This window comes from Citrus clementina, unplaced genomic scaffold, assembly GCF_000493195.1.
Source record: "Citrus clementina cultivar Clemenules unplaced genomic scaffold, Citrus_clementina_v1.0 scaffold_2, whole genome shotgun sequence".
Taxonomy (NCBI): Eukaryota; Viridiplantae; Streptophyta; class Magnoliopsida; order Sapindales; family Rutaceae; genus Citrus; species Citrus x clementina.
In genome coordinates, this window is record NW_006262688.1 from 19,936,651 (window position 1) to 19,954,060 (window position 17,410).

A 17,410-nucleotide genomic window follows, 5' to 3' on the forward strand; every position below is an offset into this window, starting at 1 on the left:
GAGCTCTCCACTTGAGTAGACACAGCAGGCCACATGTTCTTAATGGCTTGGTGGTGGTGGTGGTGGTGGTGGTGCAAAGGTTCTAAGCTGGAGTTGCTTTCGTAAAGTTTATCGGTTCTCATTTTCTCTAAGGCTGCAACAGTGCCGGCAAAAGCCCAAGCTTTGCTCTTCCAACTCATGTTTTGTTCTGAATTTTGATTGAGTGTACTCACTCTTCATCTCTCGGTGACTAAGAATTGAGCTTTGCCTTATATTATAAGGTGATGGGAGCGTAGGCGGTTACAGTTCTAGCTTGTGGTTTCTGCAGCTGCCGATGGTTCAGTCTGACCAGCGGCCTCTTTTGGTGGCTTTTCAGCCCAGAATCTAAGGAAACAGTTTTGAATTGGACTATTGGCACCCCTTTAGAACACTCTAAAAACCCTTTGGATATTTTGCAACTTTAACCTTCATGATAATTATATTTAAGGACAAAATATATCTACTAAATATTTTCTACTATTATCAAATATTTCACAAAAAAAATTACTTGGATCCCAAACTACTTAACATCTGATAAAACTCAATTCTCCAAAAATAATCAATATAGGATGTAACAAATTGAAATTATAGTGCGCTTACTCTCTAGATTGGAGAACAAAAATTAAATTCAAATTTAGTTGTTGAAATAAAGAGAGGAATAGGTTACCAATGAGATTTTGGTCCAATAAGAGAATCTTTACATTTACAATGTTGAGTGCAAGAGTTCAAACCTCTATAAAAATATTATGGGGGTTAATATAGTCCTCCCTCGGTTATTAAATAATTGCGTGGAGTTAGTGTATTCCTCACTATTCTGTCAAATATTAAAGAAAGTTTAAAGAATATGGACAGTGTTTTAGAGTAGGGATGGCAATGGGGAGGGGAGGGGAGGGGACCGACCTCCCTGTACCCATCCCCGATATTTTGCGTATGTCCCTGTCCTCTCCCCGTCCTCGTCAGAATTACTTGAGAGAATCTCCATCCCCTCCCCGAATAATAACAGGGGATCCCCGAGGGTCCCCGATCCCTGAATAACTAATACATTTTTTTTCGATTTTGAGTTAATCATATTAAAATAAAAAATTCAAATAAAAGTAAAGTTCGAAATATATCTTACATTAATATCTATTAAAAAAGTCACATACATTAAATTAGTAAGTAACACAACATGCAAGGGATACAAACTTCTTTTACAAACTATCATGAACAAATTAATAGTATAATACAAAATTGTTACAAATAAAATCGAATTTAGATTCAAAATTAACTTTTTCAATGGTGGCGTGGGCACTTTATAAATGTGGATTATTCCCTTTACAACACAATAGTTAAATCGGAGCAAATCAAAAGTAAATATTATATTAGATTAGATTAGATATTAAAATTGTGATTCGTTGTGGGCAATTATAACATCTAAAAATAAATAAAAAATAGATTTAAGTTTAAAATATTTAAAAAATATTAAAATTAAAAAAATGTTTGGCTATTAGAATTTACTCGGTCTTTTTAATGTCCTAAATAAAAATTTAGGACTTTAATTAATTAATTAGGCCTAAAAGTTTAATAATATAAATATTTTGATATTTTTTATTTTTACCAATATTTATAATTTTATAATTTAAATTTTATAATTTATTTACTAGTAATTTTTAAAAATTAAAATGGGGAAATAGGTAGGGGATGGGGATTCCACATCATCCCCGTCCCCTCTCCGAATAAGAAATTGGGTAAAAAAATTTCCCCCTCCCCTCCCCGAATAAGAAATTAAGTATAAAATTATCCTCATACCCTCCCCGAATAGAGAAAATCCCCAAGGGTACCCGTCCCCGTGGGGATTTTTGTCATCTCTATTTTAGAGGAGTACATATCACGAAAAATGTCTCAGTTGTATAATTTATTTGTAAATATAATTATAATATCGTATGTAATATCAATAATATCAGTAACAGTCCTATATAACAATATTAAAAAATAAAAAGAGGAATAGGTTTGGATGGACCCCACATCAAACTGAAATCATGCATGAGAGTCTGATTTTGGGATGATTGGGTGGGTTGGAATCAGACTCCAATTCCTAAAGTTACTAAAATACCCCATTTAAATTTCATTATTACAACTTTATCCTTTATTTAAATATTAAAAAAATATAAGATACATAGAATGATTAGAAATCACAGCAATCCAAAAATAAAAAGCTACTTCATCCAGCAATCAAATTTTCTGTAGCACAAATTGGATTTACAGTCACCGTTCCCTTCAAGCAGCAGTGTCGGAATCACTTTGTTGGTCGTCGTGCAGCACCGACAGTGTTTTTTCACTTGTTGATTTGAAGATGAAGAGCAGACGAAGAAAAAGAAGAAAATAAAGAGGAGAAAAATTAACAAAGAGTAAAGAAGTGATGAAGTGAAGAGTAACAGAAAAAGAAAAAACAAAAGAACATACGAAGAAGAAGAGGAGAAACAAAAAAAAAAAACAAAAAACAAAAGAGAGAGAAAATAATATTATTGTTGTTAATATTGTAATTATTATGATTGTTGTTGTTGTTATTATTAATGTCAACAATAATTTTTTAATAATAATAATCACAATTATTATAAAAAATTATGGTAATGATTAATTAAGGGTATTTTAGTGACTTATCACAATTTATTTTAATTATGAAATAAAATAAATATATTAATGAGAATACAACTCGTTCTGATTCTGATTTTTAAAGTTCAAATAAATAATTTATTCTGATTTTTATTCCAGTCCATTCTCATTCCAGCTCATTTCAATTTTAATCCATTCTAATTACCAATTAGTCAACACGCCATTAAATTAAATTATAATTATAGAAACTCAAAAAAACACAAGTGAATAAATAAAAAATTAGTAAACAAGTTATTTTGATTCCAAATATAGGAATAATTTGAAGTTTTTAAAAGTAAGGGAGATAATTTGAAAATAGTCAATTCACGATAAGAATAATTTGAAATTAACCCTTTGTTTTACTATGTCCTTTCCTCCAATTCTTTTTGGATTAGCAATGCATCTATTAATTATTCTTTTGGGTTATATTTCACTGAAGTCGATAATTATTTTAGTATCAAATAAGGTCATCGGGTTTGTCAAATTCCAACCCGAACGAGTTGGAATTTTCATTTACTTGAATTTTTCAGGTCGGATCGGTTCAGGTTATTTACCCACTCCTAAATAGCGTTGTAAGAAATTAACATTTTTTATAAATATATTAAGGGATAAATAAAGAAAAGGGATTTTAAAAGTGTTATGGAGGATGTAATAGTCCCACTCTTTTATTTTTTTGTGAATAATTTTAATCATTTCAGTTATATAAGTTTTTTATTTTTATTTTTGGAAATAACATAGATCCAGATATATGGCTTTTCAAATGCACTAGCACTCAGATTCGCATTCAAATCACTACGGATCTTAGTTTTTAACATCTGGGTTTGCATTTCTAATAATATGAATTCAGAAAAAATTCAAATCTAAATCTTGTGGATTTTTACGGATGCCAGCTAGACCCAATTTTTTTATTTTTTTTTGGTCGCTAAGACATTGTATGATTTGTATCCATGTCGATTGAAACTATAATCTCAAAGATTGGTTGTCAGATGTCGCATACAAAACTCTTCATACTAAAATAAAGTTAACAAATGAATTGATTGTAAGTTGTAAAAGCTTTCTGATGAGAAATTGAAGATTCTTGGTTATGCTACCAAATAATACAATTGGGGCAATAAAGCAAATTTGAATGTTAGAAATCCTAGTAAGATTATTATTATATGACAGAGCTTACAATTTATAATTTACAACTCAATCAGTATTTAGAACCCTTCAGGCAGCAAACACAAATATTTACCACTGCCATCTCAATCAATTAATAACTACTTCCTACTCTACTGCCCACCAACCAAAATCTTGAACTATTATGATCTTCTTGATCAGCTGAGTAGTGGCCGTTGGGGTTTAATTGGGACCCCAACAACTCAAGTACATGACTGTCCTTAAAGACTCTTCCGATTGCTTAGCTTTGTTCACTTGACTTGAAACCACAGCAGAAGATGATGAAGAAAGCTTCCTTGTTGACCGAGAAACCGAACTTAGATTGTTCTTGGCATGTTGATGTAAATATTTGAGTGTGTAGTTCCATCTGCAGAACCCTTGATCTTTCAAGGCTTCAACTGCTCCAACAATCCACGCTCTGCTTGTTGAACTCATCTTTGATCTATATGAATGTCTTTCAGATAACTCTTTCACTTTGCTTTGCTTTAGAAAATTTGATGTTTTGATGGAGAAAAATGGCGCGGAGGGATTCTTATTATATATAAAGAATGGCCCAAGTAAAGGACAAAAGTAAAGGAGATAAAACCTTTAAACCAGCAGCTACTACTGCCTTTTACTTCGCTGGAGGTTTTAGGAGAAACAAAGGCCAAAATTATTTCGTTCATTCAAAATGGGATAAGATAACAGATGATGACATTAATGTTAATGTCATTGTAGGACCACTTCTACACTTGTGTAATGAGACTAACAAAGTGAAGAGGATAAGGTGAAGGTGGGGTTTAGATTACATCACAAGTCACGACACTGACAATTCTGGCAACGCGCACCTGGTTTCGCTTATCAAAATCCAGTTGAGCCCGGAGATTGGGAGTGAAAACCACTAGTTTCTTTATTAAGGTTGCCTCAGGATTAAGTTACATCTAGTATGTCGAAACAATCTGGGCAGACGACATAATTAAAATTTGGAGAAAATCATCCAAGCCTGTACGGACACTCGGTGACAATACCAAATGTATTTCTCATTACGGTAAGGATTAATTTATAGGACAATTTTATTCTAAGTTATATTTTTATTCGTTTATGGACCTTGACCCCTTACATAATGATGTAAGTAATATCAATTAAAAGGTTACACTAAACAAGTTATGTGTAGTTCACTTGATACAACTATGTGTGTGTTTGGTATAACTATGTCGTCGATATAGCTTATATTATTATATAAAGAATCTCTTGTCTATATTTATTTATATTTTTTTTATTTTCTAAAAAGTAAGACGGCAAGTAAAATCCTAATTAAATATTTAGCTTCTTTACTTCCTTTAAGATTCAAATCTAAGTTGTCAACTAAATAAAGTTGTTTAAAAATCACTCAACTGCTCCTGTAGAAGCTATTTAAGATATATAAATGTATAGAGCAATGATTTATGACTCTCAAATCAAGAAAAACCTTAATTAAACCTCACTGCAAAGGCAAAAAAAAATTAAAATTAAAAAATTAAAAAATATAAAAAAAATAAAAGAAAATTATCAGTCACCCGCCTTAAAAGTTTACAATACACTTGTCACATTTTAGTAATTGATTGCACTAATACTCTAGATATACTTGAGAATTTCTCCTTTTATACACTCTGGAGTTTTTTTCTTCTTCTATATAGGACAAATGATATGTACCCCACTAATAAAATCCACCTCAACCCTACCAGGACAAAATTTTTGAAGTAATTTTATCATTATCTCAAAAGTTAAGGGTATCCATTAAACTATTTCAATTTTTATTACTCTTGTGTGGGTTTGGAAAAATCAATAACATTAGCGATGAGCACAAAAAGCAAAGATCAACTTGAAACTGGAAGAAGCTATCCCAAGTGCAGGAAAAATTTACACTAATGGATTAATCTCATTTCCCTCGAAGCACGATAAGATGGGCGAGAACCAGCCATCCAACCAAGGGATGGTTTTCTCTAGGCTTTGTGTTAAACTTCACCATTTCTGCTCCATTAGACCAGGCATGTTCTTACTTAATGTAGTATAACTATGTAAAAGATTAAATTGTAAAGGTCTGTTGCCTATATTACCTGTGCGTTGCAAACCCCCTAAAATTCCAGGCCAAAGAGGCTAACTTGGCAAGTTCGAGGTATGCTAGCTCGGCTTGTCCCCAGAAACTCCCATCATTAGCAATCTCTTGCACATTCTCTTCACTTGTATATATGTAGGAACTGTCTAGATTTTGCTAGAGCATTGTACCACATAGCTTGTACATAGATTTCTTTAAAACTCACTAGACACTGCTAGGCATGACAGCTCTCACCAAATCTTGAGAATTCTCTAGACATAGAATATTCTAAAATTAGGTAAGCCTCCCCATAAATAGGGCATGACACTTAGCACACAACAACTCAAGCTAGCAATTTTGTGAGCTATCAAGCTCTCTTGTACAATTATTTGGCTCATTTGCTCACTCTTCTCCTCTAGATTTTCCGCAAGCTAGCATGACACTCCTCTTGTACAATTACTTAGCAACTTTCGGGCAATAGTTGTCTAAGAGCTAAATTGGTTTGTTACCCAAAATACTCATCGTGTGATAAGTGTCTAGCTTGTGCTTTCTCTTCGAATTTATGACTTTGACTCGGTAAATAATTAGTTTAAAATTACGAAGGAAGAACCATTTGCAAGACCAACTTTAGAGTATTTAGGATCTTAGATGATTTTTTAATGAGTTCTCCTTACAATCAATAATTTTAATACCAAACAAACATAAAAGAGCTTAAAACTTATTACACCTCAAGAAGATCCTAAAAAATTTTTAAAATGAAATAAATCATAAAAAAAAAGTCAAGAAGAGAGCAGGAAAAATTTTAATTATTGTTGATACTTTGTCCACATTTTAGAGATGATAAGGTTTTGAATGGAAATTAAAAGAAAAGTCAAAGATTCTAACATTAAATAATTAAGGTTTTTTAAAAATAAAATGTAAAAAAATTTATTTATTTATTATTAAAAGATTAACAAAGAATAAATTAATGTTAGACAATAATAAGAACATTATTAATTATAGGTTATTTAGTAATGAGGTTATCAAATATAAAATTATAGCTCTATAATATTAAGATGAGTCTGGCTATGTTGGAATCACTCTGAGATAGAGCATGCCTTCATAACCAGATGATCAAAGTCATAGCATGTTTTTCACTATTTATTACTTTGCGTGTATGGTTATGATTTGTGCTCTACTTTAGAGCAGTTCCAAGGTAGCTATTGCCTATTAAGATTATCAAATATAGAATTTGTATAAAATATGAATATTAATTTATGATAATTATTAATCAGGGAATTGTCAAAAATAGGCTTTACTACAATAGGTAACTTAAAAAATTCTTTATCAATTAGAGTATGATTAGAGAAATACTTAAAATATGGGACACTAAATGACAATTTTGTTCGTTTATACTTAAAATCGCCTTTGACCATTTGATAAATTAATAATTAATAATTTTTAAGTTTTATATAAAATTAGTACCTAACTTTTTAAGAGAAGTAGGAGTCAACCCATGGATTTCTTACTTGCCAAGTAGGATTAGGAATTGGGATGAGAATGATGGATCAAAATTCTCTAATCTCCTATTGAGCAAAAATTAAAGAAATGATTCGTTGTTAATAAATAAAAATTAAAAAAGTTAAATAGAAAATTTTTAAAAGTTCAGAAGGGTTGACTCCGAATCTCAAAATGACCCTATGTCAACCATGACTTGATGTGAATGTGATTATCTAAAAGGGGGCCAAATTGGTAATTCACTCTATGTTGATAAAGAAACTCCGGCAATGGCCAACGTGCACCACATTTTGCTATACAAAACCCATTTAAGGCCGGAATATGGTTGAAAAGTTAAGTAGTGCAAATTGATGCAGCCGACGTTATGGTGCCAAATTCATTTTATTTGATCATTGGCATCCGGCATTATCAAAATAAAATTACTGTTTACATTCCCTTTTATTTAAATTTTTGGGGATAATAAAATGATTTTTCAATTAATGTTTTCTTGGGAGTTTAAATTTATACAACGACAAACTTATGATAAAATAAAACAATCAATTAGTGTTAATTAATTAAAGGACCTAAATTCATAATATTTCAAAATTTGCACATACTTAGGAGCTAGCTTGATATTAGCTAAGAATGGCTTCTCAAACTGGCAAAAAGCATTAAGAGTGAAGCCTATTTTGAGTTGCTGTTAGACTTGCATCCAGACATGGAGTTGGAATTGGGTGCAGTTATTGTTTTTAATTTCCTTTGTCCGTGGGCTGAGGCCTGAAAGTCACCATTTCTGTTCCTCAGTAGCCCTGCCTTGAGCTTAATCTCGTTGTTTGCTTTAGTACTTCAGTGTAAGAAGATATGGGGGCGCAGATTGATGAAATCTTAAACAAGCATCATTCACAGCAAAAAGGACAAAAATTATTCAAAAGATTTTTTGAATTAATATGTGATATATAGAGTAATATTGCTCTTCCTATATTACAATATACAAATCAAAATGGTCACTTGGCAGTTGGCACTATCCAAGTTGGGGACTGGTTAATTAGGACCCCAGCAGCTCAAGTACATGACTGTCCTTAAAGACTCCTCTGATTGCTTAGCCTTGGGGTCTCTCATCAATTTGCTTGAAACCACAGCAGAAGATGAAGAAGAAGAAGAAGAAAGCTTCTTTGATGATTGAGAAACTGATGATCTTATATTGTTCTTGGCATGTTGGTGTAATGATCTTAGGGTGTAGTTCCATCTGCAGAACCCTTGATCTTTCATGGCCTCAACTGCTGCAACACTTGCTGCTACCATCCATGCTCTGCTTGTTGAACTCATCTTGAATCTATGTGAATGTCTCTCGGATACTCTTTCACTTTGTTTAGCTTTAGAAAATTTGATGTTTTGATGGAGAAAATGGCACGGCGGGATTCTTATTTATACAAAGAGGGCCAGGGGTGAGGGGATGGAGTAAAGGCCTAAAGTCATGGAAATATGTAAAACAAGTGGCCGCAGGCTTTAGCTTTTCAATTTCCTGCTGGTTTTGGGGCAAAGCAGTCAAAGCCAGTGGTTTCTATTTTGGCTGGTAGTTGGAACTGTATAATGACAGTAACACCCTTGCAGGAGCACTTGGTGCGATCAATTAGAAGGGGGACAAAATGGGTATCGGATGCATCACGAAAAGATAAATTCAGCCAATGCGCGCACCTGGGTTTCCTTTATTTTATTAAGAAATCCATTGAAATTGAAGCGTACGGTTAAATTTGACATATTTGTAAAATTGAAGCGTATGGAAAAAAAAAAAAAAAAAAACAGCACGTTTCTTTGTTGAAACGTGGGTCGTCGGGGAAAGGTCCTCGGTTCTTAGGTCTTTTTTCCCATTTACGGATAAAATTAAAAAATCAAAATTAATTGAGGTAAAATAAGGAAATATGACTTTTTAATTATGTGGATTCCAAATTTCCTTACTCATCAATCAAGAAACTAAATTCCTCGAACAATAGAAATTGGCATCGGAAGCAAATTTGATTTTCAGTAATTTTTGCCAACCGAACAAAGGAAAAATAAAGAGGAAATAGACAATCTCTCTTCTCTTGCCTTCATTTCTAACAACCGAACATGGCCTTATGTCTTTTTTTTTTTTTTTTCCATTTTAGGATAAAACTAGAAAATCAAAATTAAATGAGGATAAAATAAGAAAATCTGACCTTTTAACTTTGTGGAATCTAAGGATGCTTTTGGTAACTTTTTTATTGGGTGTTTTTTATTTTCAAAAAATGAAAAACACAAAACATGTTTAGTTAAGCCATTTTTTAATAATTAGTAAAAAAGTTAGAGAACAATATATTTTTATTTTTAAACTTTTGTAAAGAAAACTCAAGAAAGCTAAATTGGTGTTCTTAAATCTTTTAATAACGATTAAAAAAGACAAGGCAAAAAGTGGTGCTGGCTCACTATTGTTATTGTTTCAATTATTACTTTATTAATTCTTTATTTAATTACTTTCACGTTATCCCTTCAATTTTTAGTTCTTCTATATCTTATATTTTTCTTCTTTATTGTAACCACTCAAGAGTTCTTATCTCTTTGTATCAAGATCCAGGTATTTTTTTTTTAAATTTTTAAATTTTATTTATTGTTCATTAAAATTTTGGATGATTTTCTATTATATCAAATATAAGATGAATATCCCTCTTTTTTTTTGTAATTTTTACATAGTAAGAATGAATAAATATAATTGTAGTACAAATTTTTATTTTTTTATATGTTAACTAATTCTACATTTATTATTTTGTTTTCCATTTTATTTGTATTTCTTAAAATTAATAAATTATGAGAGGATTTTATGAAAATTATTATTGTTATATGAAATTTGATCTCATTTTGATTAAAATTATAATAAAAAATAAAATGAGTAAGTAAATTGAAGAAAATTATTTATAAAAAAATCTATATTATGGTGAAGTACGTGGCGTTGTTATACCAGAACTACAACAGTTAAGACTGTTCTTAGGACCAGTAGTCCGCAAGCTCGGGTTTCCAGCCGATATACCTCTGTAATCAAAAACCTTTAAAACATTTTTCTCAGGTTATACAACCCAAAACAGACTTTCCTTTAGTCTAAAACAGGGTACCAAACCAGATAAGAAATGATCAAAAGTTTTCTGATGCACAGGATCCTTAGAAAAGGCAAGTGCAGAGCATACTTCCTTAGGTTTTCAAAATGAACAAATTTAATTCTTTATTCTTTTTCTTTCTTAGGACTTCATTTGCAGAGAGAGAGAAGAGTTTTAGGGATTCATGGTGTAAGAGAAAAACACGAGTTTATTTCTTTCAAACTTCTATATCTTACAAGCAAGGGGAGAATCCTTTATATAGGGGAGGATTCTTGAGAAGATAGGACAGGACCCCTATCTTTTACATAATTGCACAACTTTAATTATTACAAAAGACAAAAGTGCTTTAATAATTAAAGCATGACTTGGACAAAAGTATTAAAGTAAAAACAAACTTTAATAATTATGCAAACATAAAGCGAAACATCATTATGATAACAAGACAAACTACTTTATTGAAAGCAACAAGACAAACAACTTTATGGAGAGCGGAGATTCATGTACTCGTCTTCGGATGAGCTTTCGGTCTCATCTGGGTCCGTATCACCAGAGTGAGGATGCTTTTGGAAGAAAGTTTTGGAGAGCTTTGGATGCTTACAGGAGGGACCACGGCATGGTGGATAAGGACAATTATAGTCTCTGGGAGTACACTTCGGAGTATACTGAGGGGAAGTTTGGGTGGCTTTGTCAACTTGGGATGGTTGAGCTGGTCGTTTGGAAGATTGGGTTGAGGGTCCTGGTACGGAGGGGCCAGGTTCATCCATTGTTGGTTGGGGAAACTGGTGGAGGTGTTGGCTCAGAGGAAGAAAATCTTCCCATGGATCTTGTGAGTCTTGGTAAAGAAAGTCAGTGTAGTCTGGTCGTTCTTCTTTGATGATGATGCCAGTGGACTTAGGTTTAGATATAGCAGATGGAGTGGGTATCATGAGAAGGTCATGTTGTGGACCTAAGGAGGTGTGAGAGATATCTTTAAGTGGCGGAGGTTGGTGGTTTAATTGGCAAAGGTAATTGTGCAGGACGTCTTGTATGTCATTTTCAATCACAGTTATATGTGGTGCAGTGAACCATTCATATACCTGATCTTGAGTCCAAAAGAGATGGGTGTCTGGATGTTGGAAGTATGGCCTGTGAATAATAAAAACTGATGTGAACATTTGTGCTTCAGGGGCAGGCATACGGTCAAGGTTGTAAATTTCGGACAGTTGTTGCAGTTTCTTTCTCCACCATGGGATGGGGGAGAACCATTCAAGTAGGGTCCAGGTAAGGGAGGTGGCGTTATCTGGATTAAGGAGGTGGTCCAGAGTGGGAGAAATGGGGAGGACTAACTTGGTTGCGTAAAGGACTGTTAGGCACCAGATGTACCATAACACGTCTTCAGTGGTGTCCCTGGCCGGATCAAGGGTTAAACCGGTAAGGAACAGATTTTCTGGGTGGAAAGTGGAAAAAGGAAAAGGGTCGGTGACAAGGTAGGCTTTCATGAAAAAGCGAAAGAGAGCTTTTCTTGCAAATTCTTGGATATCAAAAACAGAAGAGAAGGTTTTGTTGAAGGGAAAAGTTTTCTTGGTGAGAGCTTCTGGGGGTAGTGAGGTAGCCATGGAGATAATTGGAAAATGGTAGGTGGTGGAAAATAGGGTGAGAGGGCCTTGTGGTTTAGAGAGTCTGGAGAGCATATCAGGGATGAGGTTCTGGGATCCCTTTATATGCTTGACTGAAAAGTCATATTTGGAAAACCAATCTTTTAATCTGAGTAACATTTTTTCGGGAACAGTTTTACCTTTGAAATGAAAGATATTGGGGAAGGCTGAGCTGTCCATTCGGATGAGAAAATGGTGTCCAATCAGATGATACTCAAACTTTTTGATGCCATTCTTTACCGCTAAGATTTCTTTAAACACGCTATGGTAGTGCTTCTGTGTTTCAGAAAAATGTCCACTAGCGTAAGCGATAAAGTGTTCCTTGTCATTGAGTTCTTCGAGGAGGATGGCACCCCATGATTCATCACTTGCGTCTTTCTGTAATATGCGCTTGCCATCAGTAATCAACTTTAAAGGAGGCGGATTTTGCGCAATCTGCTTGAGAGTAGTGACAGCACGTGTGTGGTCAGCATTCCATTCTGGGGGCTGCTTTTTCAATAAAACTGAGAGATGATGAGTGTGATGGTCCACATGTGGGAGGAAATCACGGATGTAATTGATAATGCCGAGAAACTGTTGGATTTGCCTTTTGGAAAGTTGCTGATCTGGAAAGTGAAGCAATTCTTGGGCAATGTGCTTTCCTGGCTGGTAGTGTCCATCTTTAATGATCATACCAAGGAATTCAATATTATCTGTAGCAATGGTGCTTTTCTTGGCCGATAACATGATTCCATGACTTTGGATAATATCATAGAATTGGGACAATAGGTTGCGATGTTCTTCATGCGATCCTGAAAAAAGAAAAATATCGTCAATGTAAATCAATGCATGATGCAAAATGGGCTGGAAGATTTGGACCATGGACTTTTGGAAAATGGAGGGGGCAGTTTTGAGGCCAAAGGGTAGGACGGTCCATTGGAAATGGGCATTGGGAATACAAAAGGCGGTTTTGTAACGTTCGGAGGGTTTAATGCCGAGTTGCCAAAAACCAGATTTTAAATCAAATTTTGAAAAGATCTGGGCATTTTTAAGAAAAGTAAACATGCTTTGTCTGCGGGGTAATGGAAACTTGTCATCTTGTAAAAACATGTTTAGGGGCTGATAATCAATGACTAGGCGTTTCTTTCCTCAGACAATTTCAGAATGTTTTTCAACATAAAAGGCTTGGCAAGCCCATTGGGAACTTGTGGGCTCAATTAAACCTTGGGCTAACAATTGTGAACATTCTTGCTGGGCTAGGAGTAAGTCAGAAGGACTCATTCCTGGATGGGTAGCTTTAGTTGGGTTAATGTCTTCATTGAGTTTGAAGGGTAACTTAATGAAGAAAGACTTATTTTTCCACAATGGATTTGGATGGGTGAACTCAGAATGGGACTCTGGACAGAAACTCAAAAGTTTGGTTGAAATATCCTGGTAAGACTGGGGAGTTTCAGACAAATTGTAGAGTTTCAGAATGTTTGTGAATGGTTTGAACATGGACTTGACTCGGATTCCAGTGGGAATGATTTGGAGGTGTTTGATTTGGTGAAGGATGTCAAATCCTAATAAGATATCCTTATTAGGAAGAGTGGAACCAATAACCTTGGTCCAAATGACACAATTTGGGAAGATTTGAATACCAATGGATTTTTTGGTAATCAAAGAGGTGGTGAAGAGTTTGCCATTGACAGCTTTGAAATGTTCTTCAGACTGGGTCCAATATTCTGGTGGAAGAATATGGGGGTTCAACATGCTTCGTTGGGCACCAGTATCTATAAGACCAATTGCTGGAATGGGCCTTTGAAATTTTGAGGGCAAGATCTGGAGTTTGATGGATGGGATAGGAACTGTAGTATCAAGGGAGAGTAACTGTTGGTGGAAAATCACTTGAGACTGGTCACTATCTGAGTCAGAGGAATTTTGTAGTGCGAACACTGTTTCATCGTTGGGTTCATCTTGTTCAGAGAAATAGAATTCCAATTCATCTTTGGCAGGAGAGTAGTCTGTAGTTGCTTGAAGATGTTCAACCAACCGGATGGCCTTTTCTCTTTTGTTGGGACAATCTTTGGCATAGTGGCCTTTTCTCTTGCAGATGAAACATCTGCTTGATTGCTTTCGTTTAAATTCTCTGGAGGGGGAAGATTTCTTTCTGAAGAACCGGTAGGGCTTTCGGGATCTGCGAGGTTTGGATGAAAATTCTGGAGTTTTGAATTTCCGAAAATGCCGTTTTTTCTTTGAACTGCAATCGCAATCCTTTTTCTTGTGGCATCTGATCTATAAATAAGGCTTTTTGCAAGCACTGCGGAAAGGTTCTTTGTCTTTCAACAGTTCTTTGAAAAACTGTTTTTGCTCGCAAAGTTTGTCAAGGCAGGTTTTGGCAAGCTGGAAGATTTTGCCAAGGGAGATGTTGTCTAGGGAAAGATTGGATGCTGTAAGTTGTCTCTGGATGTCAGGTTGGAGTTCTTCGGGGAGGGAAGCCAGAAAGACATGCTTTAATGTCGGCTCATTGAATCCATTAAGCTTATAGAACAGCAGGGACATTCGCTTATAATGGAAGTCAAGATCCTTAGCATTGAGGGAGCAGCATTTCATGTTGAGGTAGTCTCGTCTGGCAGCTTCAAAGACTGCAGAAGGGTCGCCAAGGAATTGATCATGAAGTACAGCAAGAGCACTTGAAACTTCTGGAAGGTCAACAAACTGTAACTGGCGATATTGTCCTAACGAATCAAACCAATCTCTTAGAGCACCCGTAAAACGAGTAGCAAATTCTCTAAGGACGGATTGAGTTGTTGCTCCTGTTCTTAGCATCTGCAGGTCAATCCAGGCAGACATTTCATTGAGTCGGTCACGCCATTTATGAGATGGAAGATCATCAAATGTGAACCATGGACCATTTGACGATTTTTGACTGGGTGGATTGGGCTGGGCTGGAGAAGGTTGGTTTGTGGCAGAAGATTCAGGCATTTCTTCTTCAACTTCGGAGGGAATATCAACATATGGTTCTGTATGAGAGGTTTGGCCTTGATCAGGTTGAGCCATCAGGATTTTGGTAATATCAGCATAGGACTTTTCAGAGTCACTGGTGGATGCTGAAGATTCTGAGTCGGTTTCGGTATGGCTATCTGAAACAGCTAGATTTGAATCAGAAGTTTGATCGTCAGTAGATGAATGGATGACTGCGTGAGCAGTAAATTGGTTCATGGGTTCTTTATCTTTTGATTGGGCAGGGACTGATAAAGGAGCTGGTGGTGAGGTCGGTGTAAAAGTAGGAGATGGTTGGCCAGGGATGGTCAGAGAGGAAGGATGAAGAGGGGGAGGTCGAGGCTGCGGTCTAGGTTTGGGTTTAGGTTTAGGTGGCGGTGGCAAAGGATTGTCTCTGAAAAGAGTATGAGTCATGCCAAATAACTTGGAAGGGTCATATTGTTTAATAGGAGAGAGCATAGAGGCAAAAGGATGGTAAGTTGGACCGATAGAAGGAATAAGAGGTGAACTGGTGAAAAGGGTAGGTCTCTGTTTTTCAGATTCAATCTGAGCAAGTTCAGCTTTTAATCGCCTGATTTCCCTTTCCTTTTGGTCAAATTCGGGACCATTGTATCTGTGGGCTAGCATGGCTCGTAACTCTGAATCGAGTTGGCCAATTCTGGACTGGAGATTTTGGTGGATCTGCTGCATCTGAGCAGAGATGGAGTCAACCTTTGTCTCAAGCTGTTCAGTTCGTAAACTGATTTTCTCAACTTTGGAATTGATATTGACCAAAGTATCATTCTGTGCTCTAGCATTTTGGGTTTGCCAGTTGAGGACTGATTCAAAAGGTTTGGGAGGTTCTAGGTGGCCAGATGAGGTAATTGGTGAAGGGACAAAGGGTTTGGACACAACATTTCGTTGAGAATCTGTGTGGGTGTCTAAAGAAGGAAAAGAGGAAGAATAGTCGGATGAAGTAGATGAGAACATCATACAAGCCAGTGGTGGTGTGGGATTTGAGATTGGTGATGGAATCTCAGATTTGCAATGCTTTGCAATCCATGTGAGTTCTTTTCGGTAGATGGGTAATGGAGCCGGTGGAGGTGGAGGATCTGATGGTGGTTTAGGGTCACAATGGTGACATGGGACAGGAGGTTTTTTCTTTTTGGGTTTCTTTTTCCTTGTGGTTGCGTAATCATCGTCTTCTTCCCAATCATCCCAGCAGGGACAATTTGGGTCACACATGCCGGAACCAGGGGCATCCCATAGGAAATGGCCATTGTATTTGGCTGGATAAACAGGGTAGCCTTGAGAATTAAACCCTGTAATGGGCAGATCTTCCTGCGCTGTCTGAACAGCTGTGATCATTGAAGAATAGGTAAAGGAGAGCCTAGGAGGCTCTTGTGGAGCACTGGGAGGTGGTTTAAAAGTCATTCTGACTGTTCCATCATGTCGTCTTTCAAACATGCCTTCAGAGGTCTGAATTGGAGCTGTATTGTTGTGGAACTGTTCATAGTTGGAGATCCATTCAAGAGGCATAAGCTTGATGAGCTCATGACGGGGAATTTGTCGGGGAATCTGGATGATTGTCGGGATCTGGTCAGATTCTGCTAACACCATGAGGGTGTCAGAGTGGTGTTCTGGAGCGGGTAGATCTAAGGCATGATTTTGAAGCCTGTAGACCAGTTGGTGATGTAAAGTGGCAATTTTTGCAGAAGAAATTTGTTCAGCACCTTGAATCTGAACTTGGACTTTCAAGGTTGTGGGCAAATTGGGGTCTTGGAGAGAAAGATTGAAATTGGGATAGAAAGTGAGTAAAACACTTCCTGCATGAAGGGTTGTGAGGACAGTACCGATAACAGCATCTTGGTACTGTTTAAACCGGGTATCAAGCATAGCAAGTCGAGCGGTAACCGGTAATCCTTTTCTCCCATGAAGGGTAAGGATTAATCTGATGCCGCCAAGATGGAGATGAGTATAACCTTCTCGTTTCCAGTTGGAGAGCAACTCGGAGGGAATCTCCAGAGTGACATATTGCTCAGCAGAGGTGGCTTGAAGAGCACACTGATCCAGGCGGGAAGACTGGATGTATTCTTTAGGGTGAGGGCGTCTGGTAGAGATAAGGGTGCGGATACTGCGGGTAAAGGAGCTAGGTCGTTTATATAACTGATAAGGGCTGAGGAGAGGGTAGGAAGATTCACTGATTTGGGCGGATTCAGGGATGTAGGAGTATTCTACAAGATTTTCAATTTTATTAGTAGTATGAGAAGTGCAAGATTTCGGTAAAGAAAGGGTGGAAGAAAGAGTAACAGGAGGTGAAGAGGAAGTGGATGCCATGAAGGAGAAGTTCTCTCTGCGCCTGAAGTGCTAGAGATCAAAATAGAAAAAGCCTTAAA

General features: G+C 36.0%; 2 protein-coding genes across 2 annotated transcripts; both read right to left on the minus strand.

Annotated features, from left to right (window-relative positions):
* Positions 1–3,768: 3,768 nt before the first annotated feature.
* Positions 3,769–4,461, minus strand: LOC18050832. Its single transcript, XM_006447326.2, has one exon. It carries the CDS (start codon positions 4,240–4,242, stop codon positions 3,991–3,993), a length of 252 nt encoding a protein of 83 aa, XP_006447389.1. The 5' UTR covers positions 4,243–4,461; the 3' UTR covers positions 3,769–3,990.
* Positions 4,462–8,311: 3,850 nt separating this feature from the next.
* Positions 8,312–8,753, minus strand: LOC18050833. The gene has a single exon (XM_006447327.2). The coding sequence runs from the start codon at positions 8,660–8,662 to the stop codon at positions 8,378–8,380; it is 285 nt and encodes a 94-aa protein (XP_006447390.1). The 5' UTR covers positions 8,663–8,753; the 3' UTR covers positions 8,312–8,377.
* Positions 8,754–17,410: the final 8,657 nt, after the last annotated feature.

What these genes read in the sequence shown, in the direction of transcription:
- LOC18050832 (XM_006447326.2), bottom strand. Translation starts at nt 4,242, where the DNA reads ATGAGTTCAACAAGCAGAGCGTGGATTGTTGGAGCAGTTGAAGCCTTG.
- LOC18050833 (XM_006447327.2), bottom strand. Translation starts at nt 8,662, where the DNA reads ATGAGTTCAACAAGCAGAGCATGGATGGTAGCAGCAAGTGTTGCAGCA.